Source organism: Cheilinus undulatus, linkage group 15 (genome assembly GCF_018320785.1).
Source record: "Cheilinus undulatus linkage group 15, ASM1832078v1, whole genome shotgun sequence".
Taxonomy (NCBI): Eukaryota; Metazoa; Chordata; class Actinopteri; order Labriformes; family Labridae; genus Cheilinus; species Cheilinus undulatus.
In genome coordinates, this window is record NC_054879.1 from 1,838,008 (window position 1) to 1,859,007 (window position 21,000).

General features: G+C 40.4%; 1 protein-coding gene across 7 annotated transcripts in view; it reads left to right on the top strand.

The window, feature by feature from the left end:
- ttn.2 (titin, tandem duplicate 2) overlaps nt 1-21,000 on the top strand; it is a 268,791-nt gene that overhangs the window by 111,158 nt on the left and 136,633 nt on the right. For 3 of the 7 annotated variants that reach the window (XM_041807290.1, XM_041807294.1, XM_041807296.1), the window contains 16 exons: nt 881-1,148; nt 2,063-2,098; nt 3,217-3,243; nt 5,256-5,312; nt 5,479-5,523; nt 7,665-7,721; nt 8,265-8,336; nt 8,637-8,705; nt 8,813-8,890; nt 9,072-9,140; nt 9,411-9,644; nt 9,825-10,427; nt 10,796-10,894; nt 20,247-20,318; nt 20,484-20,588; nt 20,671-20,769. In XM_041807290.1, the coding sequence (XP_041663224.1) occupies nt 881-1,148; nt 2,063-2,098; nt 3,217-3,243; nt 5,256-5,312; nt 5,479-5,523; nt 7,665-7,721; nt 8,265-8,336; nt 8,637-8,705; nt 8,813-8,890; nt 9,072-9,140; nt 9,411-9,644; nt 9,825-10,427; nt 10,796-10,894; nt 20,247-20,318; nt 20,484-20,588; nt 20,671-20,769 (1,990 nt within the window). The remainder of the gene's footprint in view (nt 1-880; nt 1,149-2,062; nt 2,099-3,216; nt 3,244-5,255; nt 5,313-5,478; nt 5,524-7,664; nt 7,722-8,264; nt 8,337-8,636; nt 8,706-8,812; nt 8,891-9,071; nt 9,141-9,410; nt 9,645-9,824; nt 10,428-10,795; nt 10,895-20,246; nt 20,319-20,483; nt 20,589-20,670; nt 20,770-21,000) is intronic. The other 4 variants (XM_041807291.1, XM_041807295.1, XM_041807292.1 and 1 more) reach the window with 4 other exon arrangements.

Below are 21,000 nucleotides of genomic sequence, written 5' to 3' on the forward strand. Positions count from 1 at the left end.
GACATCATTGTTTAATCAAGGCTGAGATCAAAGCATAATTAGAAACACCTGTGACAGCTTCTGTTAAAAGTGCTCAGAAAACTGAGTTAAGTGGCCAAAACATGCACTCAAACAAAGTCAATTTAAGCTGTTGTTGTGAAAGCTAGCAAAAAAACCAAGGTATCGTGAGAATCAGCAGAAGTTGAGGAACGCGATGATATGTTTTTTATGTGTGGGAAGTGAAAATTCGTTAATCCTATTGACCTCAAATCTTTTTTTTGTGAGTAAGAGGAGACGTGTAGCTACATTTTGCTGTTAAAATTATTTCTCTGGAGCCAGTATTTTTCCCAGGAGAGCAGTTTGTTCACAGAGCTGCCTCTAGTTTTGAAGAGTCCAGCCATCGTCTGGCGGTGATGTCATCACTCTAAGTCTCACTCTAAAACGTCTGAGAGAGACAAAATTTTGAAAAAGTTTGATCAGCAAAAAGCATGATAGTTCAAAAAGTATAAATAGTAGAAAAGGGTATTATAGCTCGCAAAACTCTGCACCAGAAGCTGAAGAGTATGAGAGTAAAATAGTGAAAATAGCCCAAGCAGTGCCAAAGTTATGAGCAGTGGAAAAAAGTGCAGATTTAGTGAAATTTTGCCATCTGTTTAACATTGTTAAACAAAGTTAAATATTTTAAAAATTATAAAAGTTAGAAATGAGAGAAGTCATAGCAGTCAAATGGCAGAGAAAGTGGATTTTTTGAAGTTTAACCGGTGTCGATACGACAAAGTTGAAGGAGGAGATAGCCAGCGCGGAAGAATAATAATAATAAACAAAATGGCCGACGCAGATATCAGTAGTGTGGATGCTTACTCAGCATCCCCACTAATTAATTCTCTCCCCTCTCCTGCAGCCTGTCACTGTGGTGAAGGACATCTCTGACCAGTCCGTCTTCACCAACAAAGAGGCTGTGTTTGAGTGTGAGGTCAAGATTAACTACCCAGAGATCACCCTGTCATGGTACAAGGGAACACAGAAACTGGACAACAACGACAAATACGACATCAGCATCAGTGGCGACCGCCACCTGCTCAGAATCAAGAGGTGTCAGACATCTGACCAGGGCAACTACCGGGTGGTCTGTGGGCCTCACATCTCCAGCGCCAAGCTCACCGTCATGGGTCAGTACTACATCTAGTCTTTGTTATGCCGTTGTATCTTTAATGTAATTTAAGTGTTACAGAACATAAAATCCTGCCAGTATGATCCCAATAAGAAAATAAACCAGGGACGAAAGGGAAAAGGTTCCAGATAAAATGGTAACAATGAAGCAATGACTGGATAACAGAATTTGAGTCTGTGTCCTCAGTGCTTTTTCTGCTGGCCGCAGCCGCCATGTCTGTCCAGTCTTAATTTTGGCAGCTGTTTTTAATTTTAGTCTTTAAATGAAATGCATTTTAGTTTTAGTCACATTTTAGTCATTTCTACCCTTTTTTGTTTTAGTCTAGCTTTAGTCCATAAAAGTCCTCACATTTTAGTCTTTACTTTTAGTCCAAGCATTTATTTTCTTGCCTAAATCTGGTACCAAATCATGGTAGTGTGTTCTCTGCCAAACCTGGGGTCCCTGCTTTCTACAGCTGAGAGGCAGAATAGATACAGCTGTATTGTTTTTTGACAGATCTACCCACAGTGGAGAAATATCATGGATTTTAGATGTCTGATGAAAACAACATCACATTTCAGTCTAGTTTTAGTCATCTTAAAGAAAACTAGGCTTAGTTTTTCTCAGTTTTAGTCCTCATAGATCTATTTTTATTAGTCTTAGTCTAGTTTTCATCATGAAAAGGCTGTCGAGGAACATTTTTAGTCATAGTTGTAGTCGACAAAATTGACACAGTGTCAGAGTCTTAATATAACCTTTTCAAGGAAATACCAAAAACTGCTTCTTATATGGTATATGCTATATGGTAATTGAGTAGAAGTCACTCCTCTGTCTAGTAACTATGCCCATTTTTAAGTGTACAAAGATTTCCTCTAGTTTTGTGAGGTTTCTGTTCTTCTGACGTGTATTTTCTTCTGCTATTTTATCTTTCAGAGCCTGAGGTTGAGAAGCATCTGCAGGACACATCGGGTAAGGAAGGCCAGTCGTGTACTCTTTCTTGTCAATTATCCATCCCTAACGTAGAGGCTCAGTGGTATAAAAACGGCAAAGAGTTAGAGATGAAGGGCAGGTTCACGTCTGAAGTCAAACACAAGGTTCAGAAGCTTCTGATCAGAGACCTGAAGCCTGAAGACCAGGGCAGATACACCTGCAGGTACCAGCGCTTGGAATCCTCAGCCGACCTCTGGGTGGAAGGTTTGTACCCGGGAAAAATCCTGCAACCTTCTAGACGTGGTGGATGTTCTGCCCGTTTACTAACCTCTTTGGAATCCCCCCATCAAACTCCAAACTAATTTTGGAGGTCTGGGTTTTACCCTCTTTTTTCTTTTTCTTCTGGGATTTGTCTTTCTCTGTTTTAACATCGTCCCATCTGTCATCTCCCCTGGAGTATCTTTCAACCATGTCTGCCATCTTCATCTTCATCATTGTCTTCCTAAGTCCATCTTGACTCAAACCAGAACAACCAGTCTTAACATCCCATAAACCTCCTCGTGCCCCTCATTTCTAACCATGTGGGTGTTGTGTTGTTAAGACTACCATTAATTTTTGTCATACATTCCCAGTGTTGATGCGTTGACCCATTCACGTCTTATCTGTTTTAGCTGAACAAATTCATTTCACCAAACGCATCCACAACGTTGAAGTCAACGAGCGCCAGTCGGCCACCTTTGAGTGTGAGGTGTCCTTCGACAACGCTATCGTTTCATGGTACAAAGACACCTGGGAACTGAGAGAGAGCCCTAAGTACAACTTCAGAAGTGAGGGCCGAAGACATTTCATGGTTATCCGAAACGTGACCATTGAAGACGAAGGTGTGTAGAGTGCCATCGAGCCCCAAATTCCCGTCACAGAGAGATTTTTTTCTCCTCATTGTTTTTATGACTTGAGTGTTAAACGTCTTCATTAATAATCCCGTGTAGGCGTGTACTCAGTGATTGTGAGGTTGGAGCCCAGAGGAGAGGCTAAGAGCACAGCTGAGCTTTATTTGTCTGGCAAAGGTACAGTCCCTAGTCAGACGGCACCTTTTATGCTTCAGCTTTTGTCTCTGTGAGTGTTTAATACGCTGTTCACTTTTCCCCTTTTCACAGAAATTGAATTAGCAATGGTGCCGTTTGGTAAGTATTTAACTTCAACAATAACTTTAACAAATCTGAAACATTTTAGGAAATCCTCCTGTTCACGGTCTTACAGCTAGAGTTTATCCTAGTCGTGATAAATCCTGAATGTATTTTTTTACAAAAGGCTCAAGGAAAGGCCTGGTTTCCTTTTAGGCGTACCAGGCTGTAAATATGCAGTTTTCCCCACAGTGCCCCTCATTCATCAGACTCGTGTAGAAACCAGAGCAGAAATCCTCTTACAGCGAGGTCCACTTCTGCCTTATGAAACATGTGTCTCTGGCCAATCACAGCGTACGACTGAGCGGGTGGTGAGAAACGTGGCGGCTGAAAATCATCATTTACAAATCACACCCTTATATATTCACGTTTCAGCTGGTCTCACCCACAGAGTTTACCACCAGGAAGTAAATAACCGCAAAGATACCAGCTCCCTTTATCATGGTTTCAGTCTGAGGGTCAAAGAAGGAACAGAAATTAATGTTTGTTGTTTTTCAGCCTAAAGAAGAGACAGGAAGTCATCGCTGAGGTTAACAGCCATGTTGGACAGCCGAACTTCTGCTGATGATGGAATATTGAATTTATAGATCCAGGACACATTACTTGTATATAATATTCTTTACATTTGGTCAGGCCGTAGGATGGGGATAGAAAAGCACGTTTTGGCTCTTAAAAGAAGAGCAGAAGCCTAAAACTGAAGAGACAATGGCTGCAGTACCTCTGTGTTCAGGTATTATTAGTGTAGGATCATTCAAAGTGCTTAAACTGCTCTCTTCTGACTGTTCATGAGATTTATAAAGAGATTTAATCTGAATAATTTTCTGTCCAAACAAATCAGTCATCAATCTTTTTTCAACCCCAAATAACTTTTTCTGCTCAACACTGCAGCAGTATTTTACTTTAATAATTACTGTTTATTTTTTAAATTGATAGAGAATCACTAATTTATCACATATAACAAATGATGAGGAAATTAGCTGAAAGCTCGCTCTGCTCATCATTTCTAAAGCAGTGATGTTCACAGGGATTGTCGGAGGTTTGGGTAATTTTAGATATCTTTTTAAAGCTATCAGTGTGGGAGAGCGAATCCACATTGAGCTAAAAACGAGTGTTCACAAGCTCAGAGCTGGTGTGGGATTTCAGCCTATCACACGCCCACGTCCAGATTGATGAACACCGATCTGTGCGTGGAGATGAGCGTCCTCCCACATTTCTCCTGTACCCGCATGTGATGAAGGCGAGCGTCCGTTTGCGGTCTTCCACGGTTGAACCTGACATACTGGCCCATATTAGAATGAGACACAGACACAAGTGGGTGGAGACAGGAAGTAGCACTGTTCTTAACTACTTCAGCAAGGCTCAATGAACAGAAACGTTCCATCACACCAGTGCAGTCCTTGTGTTTAGTGTTTCCTGGTGTTGGTAGTGTTTAGTAGATCTCAGATGATATTTGATAGTCCAGGCCTGTCCCATGAGCTAGTTGCTGCAGGTTTACAATAAATTAAAACGCCTTTATTTGGAGCTTTGAAAATATGGTCACCCTATTCATAAGAAGCATTTATATTATATTATTAATTTCACAGCTGTCTGTTTCTGTTTGGTTTAAGTGTAAAGAGGTTTTGGTGCTGGGTTTGCTCACTTGGGCCCAGTCCTGAACAAACAGGTCACAGGTTTAAATCCTGATCCTGGAGTTGTTTGGTGCATGTCCTCCTCTGTCTCCTCTCTTCGGGTGTCCTGTCTTATATAGGCTGAAAACAATAATCTAAAAAAGGTTAAATGAGTGTATCAGACATGCTAGCTGTCTGTAGCTGTCTGCTGTGGCAGTGTTTCACTGATTGGCTGTTTCTGGCCTTCCTGGATAAGGAGGATTTTCTAAACTGTAAGCTTCCTTTGATTAACAGTTAACTGATCTGTTAATATAAAATTCATTCCAGTACTTATATTTAACTCTTGCTGTATGACAGATTATTTGAAATCAAGTTTGGTAAAGACCATTATTCCATATTCTGTAGATATCCCAGACTCCTCAGTTCAGAGGCCTGAAGTGCCTTCATCAGTGGCAATTCAAGGTAAGTTCTGAATCAGAGGCAGCGCTTCCTGGTTTCACTCAGATTGAGTTACTAAAACGCACAGACAACAGCAAAACCTCCAGACAACCTCAAGAAACTATTCTTCAGAAATAACATCTAACCAAATTTAACCTTAAAGTTAACAAAGATGTTTTTGTCTTTAAAGAATCTGCTGAGTTCTATCAGTACGAAGAAGAGATTGAACAGAGAGGTATTTATTTACTGTTTTTGTACTTGACATGCTCACATCCTTCATCCACAAAGATTCTATTTTAAACTGAATTTCAACTAAAAAATGTTTAAAAATTCACTACCAACACTCGTCCACTCTTCTGTTGTAAACTCTTTAAATGATGGAACAAACTTGTTTTTGTTTCCATCAAGAATCAGCTGAATATTCATATCAATATGAAGAAGAGGTGGAGGTGGAGCAGAGAGGTAGTACATACCGTATATCGATGTTTGCATCCCAGCTTCATCATCATCAACATCCTCAACATCCGTCTGAGCAGATCTGGGAAAACCAGACATTCTCATCCATCTTCCCTCTCATGATGTATTTTTATTATCTAATAAATCACAAAAAAGATGAGAAAACTCAATAAAATTTGTTAAGAATTGTGTTGGATAATTGAATCTCGAACTCAGATCTTCATTGACAGAAATGTAAATATTTAAAAGGACAGTAACCAAATTTGAAGAGTGAATGTTATGGCAATGAGAAATTGTTAGGCACAAATCCTTTTTCCTGAAATAGAGTAGGGCTGGGCGATACAGCCTAAATGATAACCCTATTATTTTCACACCAAACGTAATTCACTATTTTAGTCTATTTCCTGCTTCAGAAAACAACTAATGAAAAAAAACCGACTCAAAACAAGGTTTGCTTTTATATTTTATCTGTAACTTTAACAAAAGTAAGCTGTGTTTTCTGTTAGGAGATAAGATGTCAGCTGTAAACTTGTCAAGTTATTTATTTTTTACGCTTTGATATGACTGCAGTAAAGATCCGGGTCTCATTTATTAAACTGTGCTTTAATCCAGACTGAAATCAAATGTGCACCAAAAAACAAAAATTGATGTGCACCCCAAATAATCCAGATTTATTAAATGTTTCACATGCAGATTTTTTTTCTAAATCAGAATCCCACTTTGTGATGACAAGGAAAGCGTTTTAGACTAGTAGTGGTGTTGATAATGGAACATACGGCCAGTTTTTAGAGATGAATATTACCACATTTTCATAGAAGTAAGTAAATTATGGCTCACTAGACGCACAAAAATACAACTGTCTGCTCATGGGGACATGGATTGTGGAATAATGTTCGTATTTATTAATTTTATCAGATGTATTCCTAAACCGTTCAGTCAGTTCGCCGTCTCACCGTACGTGCCTCCAGTTTCCCACTAGCTCCACAACGTTGGTAAGGTCAGAGTTAGCTTACAGGTGCGCTCGTTTTACCGTCAGGCCTTCCTTACCCGATGTGTCCTGCAAAAAAAGATCATTAATTGTTAATAATTAATTGTTATTAATGAAATTGAAGACCACCAAAACCAAAGATTAACGCCGTATGTGAATTAAAACGGTCATTTCCAAATCTGCCTGTCTTAATAACGTCATCATTTCATCATTTTTTGCTGCTTTTTCACTTTTTTGTTGCTCTTATGAATTTAATTTGGAAGACTTTCTTTTTTCCCGTTGTGCTCTTCTTTGGTTTGTGTCTTCTTTTTTCCATCTGTAACTTTCATCTTCCATCAAACAGCAACTAACTTTCAATCCAAATGCCGTTTTACTGTCAAAGTCTCTGTCGTCAGCTCAGCAGAATTGGTTCTGGAAGTTTAGACTGACCTGATGGTTTCTAGCGTCTTTATTGTTGATGGGTTAAACAAACCACTGAGAGTGTACGTATATGACTGAACGTCTTTATCATTTTTATGTTTGAATGTGGTTTAGTGTCTACCTGCAGACATTTCCATCACTGCTGTTATTTATCATCTATTTCTGTGAATTTAGTCTTTTTTTCTTACTGTTTTTTTTCCTCTAATATAATTCAACATCGTTTGGCTATTGTGCCAGTCTTTGTTGTTATTGTGTGGATCTTTGTAGTTTTTATGTAGCTATGAAAAGCTTCGAGTCTGACGGTATAATGTTTTTGTCTCTAGTAGTAGTGCTGATCACTTTGTGGTGGTTTCATGGAGACGTTAAAATAATTAAGTGAACCAGAGAATTTCTGAGACGACACAGTGACTTTGTGAAACTGTAAAATGATGCCACAAGTTTCCTTCAGCGAGCACAGACTTTCTGCCTCACGTTTGTTGTCTTTTGTCACTTTGCTGTTCTGAAACCTTCAGTGGAGTATGAGAGCTGGACAGAAGAGACGGTAACACAACAGGTGTCCACGATCAAAGGTATCAGATCAGAGTAACACGCAGAGAGGATGCTGTGTGTTCATGAGCCTCTCCTAACCACGGCTCACTCTTTACCTCCTTAACTTTCAGGTCTCTCTCTTTAACCTCTTGATTGCTTCAACCTGAGCGTTCTGAGTTTATCATTGCGTCTTCTCTCTCCCGCTTCTAAAACGCTAATATCTTGCTTCTAATGCATGGGTTTGCAGGATAAAGGTTTTCTTCCTCTTTGCCTTGTGTTTCACTCCTACTAAGTCCACTGATTTCTGTGTACTGATTATAAACTTTTATATTTTTTTTTCAGCCTCTTTTCATGGAGTATTTGTGCTTAACAAAATGTTGTTGGTATAAAGTTAAGGTTTAACACAGGATCCATTCCACCAAAGTATGGGAGTCTGAATGGTTCAGAGATTTTCTGAAACATGAGATTTCCTTTCATTTCTTATAGGCAGCATTTAATATTTAATCTCAAGACAGATTAGAAAAGCTGCATTAACATGTTTCTGACTGTGAACATGATTGTGTTGTGTTCATTTTTCCCACCAGCTGCCAGGGTCCCTGTTGAGGAGACAGTCGAGACGAAGAAAGTTGAAGTGAGGGAGGAAATCCCAACCAAAGGTACAGCAGCAGATCAGCACATAATCCTGCTGACGCTTGGCCTTCTGCATAAAAATGCACTAACTTGCTCTTTAGCCTTGCAAAACTAAAATCTTCAATCCTTTTGTCCTGTTGTGTCTTATTTCTTTATTTTTTCTTTGCCCTCATACAACGTCCTTCATTTGGCCTCAAATAGACTTGTGAATTAGTCGCTTTTATTTTCATTTCTTTTGGCTTTGTTATCTCTTATTGCGCTTTCCTGCATCACCTGCAAATGCACAGCATCTCTCTTCTGATGCTAACACGATTGGTGTGTTTAAGTTCCTAAAGATGAGAAAAAGCCCAAAGAGAAGCCAACACCAGCTGTGAAGGAGCCGTCACCACCCAAAGGTACCAACACGTTTCATCCTTGTCATACTTTTTTAACAGCTCATGTGTGTTTGGCCAGTCTGTAACCTTCTTAGAATGTTTTAAACTTGACTTTTGAAATTTTGAAGTGCCAGAGGCCAAAAAGCCTGTGGAGGAAAAGGTTGCTGTAGTTTCAATCCCAGAAAAGAAGGTTCCTCCTCCCAAAGGTAGAGACATCTTCCTGCTAACATCTCCATACTGAAATCTTCCTTCTTTACTGATGACTCTGTCTTTAATGTTAGATTTTCTTTAACAGTGTGGTCTGTTCTTATTACTGTTCAGATTCAGGTCTGTTTCTTGTTTTCTTTGACCCTTTGGTTTATTCTGTGTTTGAATGTATCTTACAAGAACCAGAGGAGGTTAAGAAGCCTGCTGCTCCCGCTCTGCCAGCTGAGAAGCCTGGAGTGCCAAAGAAAGGTACCTCAGTTTGTTCTTTAATATCTTAGTAAAAGTCTCAGGCACAGCTTATTGTGTTCATAGCTGTAAAATCTTCTCACCTCTTAATGTCTGTCCATTCTTTAATCCACCCTCACTTTATCTGTATTCTGTAATTATTGGTATGTGTAATGGACTTTGTCAGTCAGTCTCTGTGTCGTGTTTCCTCTCACTCTTTCTTAACTGATACCTCTTAAATGCTAGCACAACATCATGCTAACATTAGCTAATGTCTGTGTTGCCAATCCAAAGATGAGGCTAAGCCTCAGGTACCAGCTGAGCCCAAAAAAGTGGCGCCTGCCGCTAAGCCTGAGCCCGAACCTAAACCAAAACCTAAAGCAGAGCCTGAACTGAAGCCAGAGCCAAAGCCTAAACCTGCACCCGCTCCAAAAGCAGAACCTGAAGCCAAACCTGCAGCCAAGGTTGAGCCAAAGGCTGAAGAAAAACCAGTGCCAGTAAAGAAGCCCACAACACCCCCATCCAAAGGTATTTCCTGTTTTGTTTGTGTGTTTTGAAGACTATTAGTCTAACTGTGTGTACGTTTCTCTGTCCTGAGTCTAAATACGTCTGAACTGTGTTTGTGAAGCTTCAACTGTGGAAGCGAACGTCTCACTTTCTTTTGTCTTGGTTGGCTTGTATATAAACCAATTGAAATGTTGCTTTAAGTCCCAGAAGAGGCTGAAAAACCCAGTCTGGCAAAGATCAAGCCGCAACCAGTGGTAGCACTGCCAGAACCGGAAGCCCCAAAGGTGAAACCAGAACTGGAAAAACCAAGACCAGAAGTTCGGAAACCAGAGCCGCCAGTAAAGAAGCCAGAACCAAGTGTTGCTAAGCCTGAACCTCTAGCTCCAGAACCAGAACCTGCGGAGGTACCCAAACCAGAACCTGCAGTGATACCCAAACCAGAACCTGCAGTGAAACCCAAACCAGAACCTGCAGTGAAACCCAAACCAGAGCCTGCAGTGATACCCAAACCAGAACCTGCAGTAGTACCCAAACCAGAGCCTGCTGCGATACCCAAACCAGAACCTGCTAAGTTACCCAAACCAGAACCTGCAAAGGTACCCAAACCAGAACCTGCAGCGGTACCCAAGCCAGAGCCTGCAGCAGTACCTAAGCCAGAGCCTGCAGCGGTACCTAAACCAGAACCTGCATCGGTACCTAAACCAGAACCTGCAGTGAAAAAAGCTGAAGCTAAAGAACCAAAACCAGAACCTCCAAAGCCGAAAGCAGAGCTTAAACCAGAACCAAAGGAACCAAAGAGAAAAGGTACACAGTTTCATGGTTTAACTCCTGAGTTTGTCTTAATCTTAATAAACCATCCATCTTTAACTCTTAAGGAGTGATCCATGATTGCTTATTAAACCCTCTTCTTCATCTCTTAAACATAACCCTTCACACTAAAACCTCTTCTACATTCTTAAATCTCTTCTTCTTCTTCTGTGGTGTTTATTCAGTCTTAACTCTTGTACCCAGAGTTTCTGTGATGTTATGATGGGGCTGAACTTTGTTCTCTTTGTTTTTATTGAGTTGTGCTAATCTTACACTCGATAGAGTGTTTATCCCTCTCTTACTACACACTTCAGACTGAATTCATTGAAAGGCCTCTAACTTGTGTGGTGTGGTACTCTTTGAAGCTCCAGTGGAGGAAAGAATACCAGAACCTCCAATAGAAGCCAAGAAACCAGAACCTGCTGTTATTCCTCCAAAAGAAGAGCCGACAAAGAGAGAGAAAGGTATTTTAGATTTGATGATGGATCTTTCTTTAGGAACACACTTTCTTCACCTTTGCTTTCTCTGTTGTCCTCTGAGTGTGAGATTTAAACAAGCGGGGTCATGTTACTCAAAAAAAGGAAACCACTAAGTCTTAAATAAGTTTTCTCAACAAGTGTTGAGTTGTCATTCTCACAGAATGATTCCCATTGTCTTTGGTTATTTCTCGAGTTGGGTCCGGTCTAGCCAACTGGCTTCACGTCTGGACTTTCTGAATGTCCAACAAGACTTTGAGTAAAATACTCCCCGTTGTGTTTAATGAATCTTATTTGTGCGCAAGCACATTATCCAATTCTATGTTGTCATGTCTTGCGTGTGTCTTTGTGTCGAACCCTCTTAAAGCCTTGAAGCCCATTCCTAAACTTGTACCTGAAGAGATGCCTGAAAAAGTACCTCAGAGGAGGTTTGAGGATGTAGTTGTGACAGAGCCTGAACCTGAGAGGCTGCCTGATAAAGCACCTGAGAGAGTACCTGAGAGACGGCCTCCAGAGGAGGTTGAGGTGAAGGAACGGACCCCTGAGAAGGTCCAAGAAAAGGTACCTGTACCTAAGAAAAAAGTGGAGGAAATTCCAAAGATGGTGCCAGAAAAAGTGCCAGAGAAAATACCGGAAAAAGTACCAGAGAAAATACCAGAAAAAGTACCAGAGAAAATACCAGAAAAAGTACCAGAGATAAAAGTTCCACAGAAGGCTCCCCCTGAGAAGAGGCCTTCAAAAGTTCCACCAAAGGTGGATGAAGAGGAGAGGGTTCCTGAAAAGAGGCCGCCTGTAAAGGTTGAGGAAATCAAACCTGAAAGGGTCCCTAAAAAACCAACAGAGAGGATCCCTGTAGATAAACCCACAAAAGTCCCTGAAAAAACACCTGAGAAGGTGCTGGAAGCTAAACCTAAAAGACAGGTTGAAGAAACTCTTCCTAAAGGTACTGCCGAGGCAAACCTCAGCTCTTTAAGTCTTCTCTCTGTGTTCTTCCTGCATGTGGACAATGGGCAACAGTTCAGTCTGCATGCCCTACCCACGCATGGCTCGGTTCTCTTTGGGTACTCCGGCACCCTCACAGACCAGAAACATGCTTGTTAGGTTAGCTAGCCTGTAGATGCAACTGTTGTAGGTGGTGGTTTGGGGAAAACCAAAGGGCACTGACTACCTTTTTCTTAAATAAGTTATTGAACACAGGTAATATACCTTGTATGAGTAGAATACTGCTCTGACCTTTTATTACTAAACTTAACCTCAAATTTTTGGTGTCTAAACTTTACCTACTTTTAGTTGTTTAAAAACATTCAGCACACGTTGGTCCATTGTGCACATGTAGATGTTTCTTGCCATCAATAGAGGTGCAAAGGTAAAAGAGTAGTCTTGCATACCACATAGTTAAGTTTGGTTATTATTTGCTGACCCACCACAAATTTGAGATTTGGTGACAATAAACAGCCTGGAATTGAACCGTGCACAATTTCAGAAGTTGTATCAAACAGAATTTGGTACTCAGAAAGTCTCCAACACCTTTTTATCCATTTACAGCTTCATCACTGACGGATGATGTCCTTATTTCAGCATCTGTTAACTATGATAAACATTTTTATTTCACTGTTTTGGGTTTACAGTAGATGTTATATTTGACAATGAAACCATTATGATCCAGGAAGTATGAGCAGACTGCAAACTGAACTGTTGCCACTTCTTTTGTAACATCTTCTGTCCTTCTTTGATGTCTTTTTTATTGCCGTGTTTTATGTGATTTAATGTTTCCTGATAACCTTTTCTGTTTGTTAACTGTCTAAATTCTCTTCTCTAAAATGATCCACTGATGCACCCTCTTGGAATACATTTTTAAAAAAAGAAATAGAGGCTGTGAAGATAGAGAAGATTCTGCCCAAAGAGGTTGAACCAGAGAAAAAAGTTTCTCCCCCTGAAAAAGGTACTGGCCATCTTGAATCATGATGGCTGCTTTAACCTTGTCTTGATTTTAACTTTGATGATAATACACACCAGATGGATTATCACCTGAAGAAATAGCCCTTTGATTAATCTCTGTGTTGTCCATTTCTAACCCTGATGCTTGTCTTTGTGTTTTGTCATCACCTCTTGGCGCCGCCACATGACGCCTCTTCTTCTACACATCTTAAAACTACCAGAAACTACCAGTCTTGTAAAGATCGAGAGAAAAGGAGCTCAAGAGAAGCAGGAGGTTTATTATGTGACTGAAAAAGTATCCTCCACAGAGGAGGTGTGGGAGCATGCAGAGGTGGTGGAAGAACATGCTGAAGTGTTTTACCAGGAAGAAGTGGAACCTCTGGGCGACACAGCCGTGTCGTTAACAGAAGTCGAGATCTTTAGTGCGTTAGAAAAGAGGAGCGAAAGAGATCAGAAGTCTGAACTGAGAGGCGAAATATCTGTTACTGATGCTTCAAAGAAGAAAGAAACCAAAGTGATTAAACGCAGAGTTGTCCCCAAAACACAAGAGGCCGTTGTTGTAGTCAAGGAGACTGAAGCTGACAAAGATAGGGAGGAACCTGAAAAAGAAATAATAGAAGAAGCTTTTGTGGCAGTCAAAAAGGGAAGAGAGATAATCATCAAAACTGAAAGTAAAAGACAAGTGATAGAAAAAGAAGAAAGACAAACTGAGGAAACTGCTCCAGTGGAAGAAATCAAAGTGTCAAAAGATACTCCAGCTGTGGATAGAGCCAAACGTTTTCCTATTACAATCAGCACTGAAGCAAGAAAACAAACTGAAGAGATGGAAACTGGAGAAAGGGTAGAAGTCACTTATGACCAAACAGTTGATCATGACGTCAGGATAACTACAACTGTTCCAGAGGAACAGGAGAGTAGAGTTTTCACTGAAGTCACTGAAATCACAGTCCAAGGCAAACCAACAAAAGTTCCCTTAACTGAGCTTAAGATGGTAGAAGAGAAAATAAGTAGAAAGGTGGAAGTTCAGATTAAACCACCAGTCATTCCAGATGAATCTAGGGCGCCAGTAAAGAAACAAGAGCCATCTGCAAAGAAACCAGAGGAAATAGTTGAGAGAAAGATGGAGAAAGTTTTTGAAAAACCAAAACCTAAGCTAGACGTTACTCCTAAAGTAGAAGAATCAGTAACAGATATCAAACCAGAAAAGCCAAAAGCAACCAAACCAGAGCCTCCGTTTGAGCCTTTCACTGCAAAAACTGAAGTGGAATATGAGAAAAGAGAGGAACCCAAAGAAGCTCCTCCTCAGAGAGTTGATGTTGAAATGAAAGTTGAAGAACCACGTCCCATAATCAAAGACAAAGTTCAGACAAAACCTTTGGTTCCTTCAAAACCTGAGGAGAAGAAAAGGATTCCCCCACAGACAGCTGCCAGAGGTACAAAGAGAAAATCTACCATCATGATCATTTTCATTTATAACTTGTCCATTTCTCCATTTCTGGGTGCCTCTTTTGGTCTTTTTATCCGAACTTCAGGCAAACACAAGAGGTCATCATTTAGCCTTCATTCATGCTCACATCAGCATTATCTTATTATAAATGTCTCCTCATTCCATATTTTACCTCATCATGTTTAAAAATCATTTATCTTCTAATACTTTGTCTTTTTATCTTTTTAAGGGGTTCTTTTTTATCCCCTCGCTGTTGTTAACCATCTCTTTCTTTCTCTTCTTTGTTTTTTTAACTACTAATATCTTCCGTTCAACACAAACACATTTTTTCTCTGAAGAAATAGAAGCAAAGGCCAAGACAATTCCTGCACCTCCTGAAGTAGAAATAAAAGAAAAAACAGCAGAAACAGGTACAACAATTGAACATTTTCCCATCCTTGATAATCAGTCAACTTTATCATAATCTCTTTTTTAGTCTTGTTTAACTCCCATTGTTTGTGTCTGTGTTGTTTTTTTCCTAATCTCTTGGCACCGCTGCGTGGTGCTTTCTCTTCAAACCTCTTAATCACTTTAACTCTTAAGTGGCCACCACCAGTCTTTTAAAGGCCAAGAAAAAGACAGAAGGTCAGAAGACTACAAAAGCTCTTGTACCCAAGGAGGCGACCTCTGCAGTGACGGTTCTGCAAAAGGAAGTCAAAGAAAAGTTTGTGGATGGAATCAAATCTTCCAAGCAAGAAGGGATTTTAAGAACAAGTGAAGAACCTGATCAGAAAATAGATTCAGAAATATCTGTTACTGATGGTTTAAAGACATGGGCTCGTGAGATGGGAAGCTTCCCAGAAGCCAAAGAAAAAGAAACTCAGAAAGCTCGTGAATCTAAGAGTGACAATACTGCAGTTCAGGATGTTAGTGCATTTAAAAATCCTGAAATTGCATCAAAACACAAAGATATGGCTGGCCAAATCAAACAGGAAGTTGTGGTTAAAGATGAAGACCAAGTCCAAACAGCTCCTATCATAGACAAACCTGTCCAGACTGGTCCAAAAGAAATTGCAAAACCAAAACAAAAGCAAAGCTACAAACATAAATCTGAGCCGGACCAAGAGCCAACTCAAATAGCTTTAGAGCAGTATACATCAGAGCCACCAATTAGAAAAGATAAAATCATTGAAGTAGAAGATGTTTCTTCTAAAACACAGATTCCAGAGCAGATTTTTAAAGAAACCAAAGAAGAACCAGAGCAGATTGGTCCTGAAGTTCCACAATATGAAGTTCCTTCAACTAAGGCCATTAAAACAAAACAAGACCGAGCTGAACCAAAGGAGACACCAACTCCTGTGGAGAAAATGATTATTAAACCATTGACAGAACAAGATACCATTCAGAGAATAGCTTCTGATGTAGAAAAAGAACCAGTGTTAACTAAAACTGAGAAGACAAGAGTCAAGGAAGTTCAGTCAAAAGTGGTCCAAACAATAGATCAAACTTCCCCACTTGAAACAGTAAAGCCAGAAGTTATTCCTCCAAAGGAACCAATGGAGAGAGAACAAAGACAGTCTCATGATGCTGAGGCTACCCAGAAAGAAGTCCAGTCAAAGATCGCCTATCCTAAGAAAGAAATAGGTGAAACTTCTTTATCAGAGTTGAAAGTGGAACCAACCAAAGACCCCAAACAAGTTTTAGATAAAATTGAGGATATATTAGGTAAAACTGTCACAGATAGTCTTAATAAACACAAGAAACCAGCAAGGAAGGACAAAGGAAAAGATGTAGAAACACCTGTGAGGGACAAACCTACCCATTCTGATAAAAGAGAGAGCAAATCCAAATCAGTGACTTCACCACAGGAACAGGATCAAACCAAGCCTCAGGGTGTCCTGGTTGATCAAGGTGAGGTAAAAATAAGCACCGTTAAAGCTGAAATGTGCAAAGTTAGACCTCTTAAAGAGACTGAGTTAAAACAGGAACAAATCCTAAGAGGGGTTTCAGAAAACTCTGAAGCATTAGACTTACATCCTGCAAGACTTGAAATCAGAGAAACCAAAATTCCAGCCAGTGATGAGAAATCCCTCAGAGCAGTGGATATCCCTCCAAAGGCATCATTATCAGAACCGCAAAAGTTGGCCACAACTGAAAAGGTTGTAGACAAACAAATCCCATCTAAGTCAGTCAATGTTCAGGATAGAGCTAAAAAAGAGATTCCCATTAAAGATGGAGAAGTAATAATAACAGAAGAGCAAAGAAAAACAAAAGACTCAGGTATCCCAGATTCTGAGCTTAAAGTGCCATTGACAGAATCTTTGTTGGCCCGAGATACTCAAGATATATTTGCTATGACTCCAAAAACTGTTCAAGACTCCGTAAAAATGATCCCAAAGAAAAATGAGCCTGAATTAGCAAGGCAGGAAGACAGGAAGTCAGATGGTGTTGGTCCAGAAAAAGATGTAGCCCAGAAATTAGTAGAAATTCCCCAGGCACCAGAAGAAACAATGAGGGATAAGACTGGGATAGTCCTTCCAGCTTTAGAAATAAAACCTCTGAGACCAGAAGACATTAAAGAAAAGGATTCAGATAAAGCAGTGCAAGACAAACCACCAAAAGAACAAACAGATGAATGGATCGAGACACAGACCAGAAAGGTTCAATTAAAAACCAAGTCTGCAGTGTCTTCAGTAATGGAGGTACAAGAACCAAAGTCACAGATGGTAACAGATGTCCCTCAGGATCCAGATGACTCCAAAAACCTTTCACAAAAGAAAGAAGCTGAAAGAACCAAGGGAGGGCAGAAGTTTGGCAAAACAGCAGCTCCTTCAGTCGAGGAGGATCGCGTTAAAAAGTCAAAAACTCTCAAAGAGAAAGGCCAAAAGTTGGACAAAAGTGCCAAAATGTCTCCTAAAGAAGTGCAATCAAAGACAGTAGTGGTTAAAGATGAATACCACAGTGTAACCCCATTAGAAGAAACAGAAACAACAGTGGTGCGAGCAGAAAGAAAGGCTTCAACAGCTCCGGTGATGGAGGTTGCATCTGAGAGAGCTTTGATTTTAAAAGATGGAGATGTTAAACCAGGCACTGCCCAGAGGTTCATCACACCAGATTCCCTTGTGCAAGATGTTCTGTCGAGACAAGAAAAGGTTTATGAGCTTGATGACACTTGTCTAGTATCCAAGGAGTCTTCAATAGACAAAAAAGACAAAGCGGTTGAAACAATTCAGTCTAAAGTAGATTTAGTTGAAAACAAAACAGAGACACTGACTCCTATTAAGGATGGAACGCCTCTAACAAAGGAACAGGAAGAAGGAAAGTCCTTGGTCACATCAAAAACAAAAGCCATAGATCAACACATTGAAACGCCGTTAACAGAAGTATCTGGCAGAGCTATCAAAGAAAAACCCTCAAGAAAATCAAGAGAAAAAGATACAAAGTTGGAAAAGATAAGCAAAGTTTCCCTCAAGGAGGTCCAGGCCGAGACAGTTGAAGTTAAAGATGAATGTGGTAGTGTAGCCCCATTGGAAGCAACTACACCAGAAAAAGTCCAAAGAACCACTTCAGTCGCTCCTGTGATGGAGATGGCATCAGAAAGTCAACTGATAGTAGAAGATGGAGGCGTAAAATCAGAAACCATTCATAGATTAATCACACCTCAGCCACCTACAGAAGATGTAAAGTCAAAGAAAGAAGATGTAATCGAATCTCTTGAGGTTGCTGTTAGAAAACGTCTCTCCAGCCCAGAGTCTGCCAAGGAAAATGACAAAAAACTAGCTGAGATTGTAGATAAAAGTAAACAAATAAAGAAAGCCTCAAACCAAGTTACAAAAGACAAAATAGCTTTAGCTGCGGATGCAACACCAACAAAGCAGCAACAAACTCAACCAAAGGCAGAGAAGACAGCCGTTACTATCAAAAAGAAAGACAAGGAAGTAGATGTCCAAGATACAACGCTGGAGAAGGAAAGCAAAGTTTATCTCGAGGCTGAGACAGTTAAAGTTAAAGATGAATATGGTTGTGTAGTCCCGTTGGAATTAACAGAAACTACACCAGAAAAAGTCCAAAGAACCACTTCAGTCGCTCCTGTGATGGAGGTGGCTTCAGAAAGTCAACTGATAGTAGAAGATGGATCGGGAACCGTTCATAGATTAATCACACCTCAGCTGCCTACAGAAGATGTAAAGTCAAAGAAGGACAACATTTGTGCACCTCCTGAGGTTAGACTCAGCCCAGAGTCTCAGAAAATCATACCTGAGATAACAGATTATAGTAAGCAGATAAACAAAGCCTCAAGTCAAGTTACAAAAGACAAAACTGCATCAACAGATGAAACAACACTAACAAAGCAGCAAACTCAACAAAAAGTTACACACAAAAAGAAACACACTGACCTAGACATAAGAGATGATTTACCCAAACATGAGAAAGATACCTCTTTGGAAAGAATCACACCCAAAGTTGAGTCCACTGCAAAACAATTACAGGAGGGCCAAGAGTTTCTAACACAGACTGTGGGTACAAAGGATAAAGTTGATGCTCCAGCTGAGGAAAATCTATCAAAGGTGGTAACCATTAAAAATAAAACCGCTACCGTTGATCCACTTGGAGAAACAAAAACTAAGTTAGGACACACTGAAAGCACAGCTGCAATAATGTCTGCAACCAAAGTGACAGCTCAAGAATCTCTCATAGCTGATGAAATGCCAGAGATGTATTCTAAAAAAGAAATTCCTCAAGAAAGAGTTTCAACAAAAGAGGAAATTCAAACTGTGTCATGTAAGCAAGACTTTAAAGATGGAGAACGGCCAAAATTGGTCACTGGTGAAGGCCGAGTTACCAAGGTTTCTTCATTTGAGAAAACGAGTGTAACACTGGAACCTGCTGCAGGACAACTTCCAGATACAGCAACGTCGAAGGCAATGTCAACAGAGTCATTAACTGAGCTGGAATTGTCCAAACCAAAGGAACTGAAGAAACCAAAACTGATAGGCACAGATGAAACTGGCAAAGACTTACAGGGAATAGAAAAGACGGAAATAAAAGTCACTGACCAAACCACAGGAGAGCAGGTTACCCCCAGGAAGAAGGTCAAAGCAACACCTAGAGAAACAGTTGATGACAAAATAGGGATTGGCAAACATGAACAGACAGAATCAAAAGCGGATACTGATGTGAAGCTGAAGCCTGAGCCTACAGTCAGAGAACCATCAGTAATAGATAAAACCAAACTAAAGATTACTGAGAAAGAGACTGAAATCATAACAGACCCTTCAGAACATGGACGAGGTTCCACCAGGACTCGCATATCAGAAGAAGAGAGGACTTGTCTGAAAGCAGAAGTCCAACACCTCCTTCCTCAGGGAGTAGAAACCGTAAGCAGGTTGGAGAGAGAAGCTGATGGGCGTCAGTCCAACAGAGAATTGATGGTTCTGTCTTTGGAACCAGCAGGGAAAGAGCTTGTCTCCCCACAAGAACCTTCCAGAGGTTAGAGGGAACGATGTTATGTGTCACCGAGCACGTGTTTTTGATCTGAGCACCAAACATCGCAGTGCACTCTCATCATCTTACGGATTTATTAAATTCATACCTCTTTCTCATCACGAGGAGATCCACGTCATATCACCCATTCTGTTTGGGCACAAAATGTATTCTTGCTCGTGTAAAGACTCGCCATGCTGTCGCCTGAGACGGCCTCTTTTGGTTTTTTATCATCTGGTATCTAAACCATTATGTATGTCAGGTTTTTCCTAATTCTGTTTGTGCGTCCGTGTTCTTTCACTGGTCCTGTGTGTGTCGAGGGAAAATGTCTTTCAAAGACGATGACTCAAGAAATTTTGTAGAAATTTCTTCCGTCTTGGAACCTCCATCTTCCACTTTGTATGTTGTTGGTTCTCTTTGTGTTTTCTTTGCATGGTGCTCACCCCTTCAGTCTTAGTAAGGTTCTGATTGTCGTATAATTTCATTTCTAAGTTCCTGCGAAGGAGAAGGAGCCGCCAACACAGGTCAAAGAAGCGCTGGCAAAGCCAGCTGCTCCACTTGAAGGTATCAAACTTCTCTTTTCAGTGTGTTGTCATGTTTGTCTGTTGGTTCATTGATGGCATTCACAAAAGAATGTTACCCTTGAGCAGTATGAGCTTCGTTTACAGTGTCAATCTTTAATTTAGAGTGTGAACTTTGTGTTGATTCCCTCATACTTTGGTCTTAAAGAGAGCAAACCTCCAGTGGCTGTAAAAGTTCAAGAAGCTGCCAAAAAGCCTGAGGAAGTCAAGAAGGTGGAGAAGAAAATCACTCCACCAGAAGAAAGAAAGCCAGGTATCAAGACGTTTTTCTCTTAGAGAATGTAAACCCTTAGTTTTTGGACTTTGTGTCATTCCCTCTTTTGTTATACCTAAAGTTCTGAAGCCAGAGCCAGCCGTGAAGGCTGAAGAACCAACCAAGGTGGTTCCACCAGAAGAGAAACCAGCTGTGGTTGAAACGAAGCCTCCTGAGAAAGGTAGAGGTGTCTAAAAGGACTGAAAGGACAACATGTTGAAGTCCTTCCATCCTTTTCTTCTCTTATTTCATCACTGCATTAAATAACCATCCACATGTGCGTTTTCATTCTTGTAGTTGATGTGGTTGTTTGTCTGCTTTGTGTGGGTTTGAATGAAGAAGGAAAGCATTGTCATATCTGGTCTTTTCATGTGTCTGTGTTGTTGAGCCATTAATTCAACGCATTTGAGCA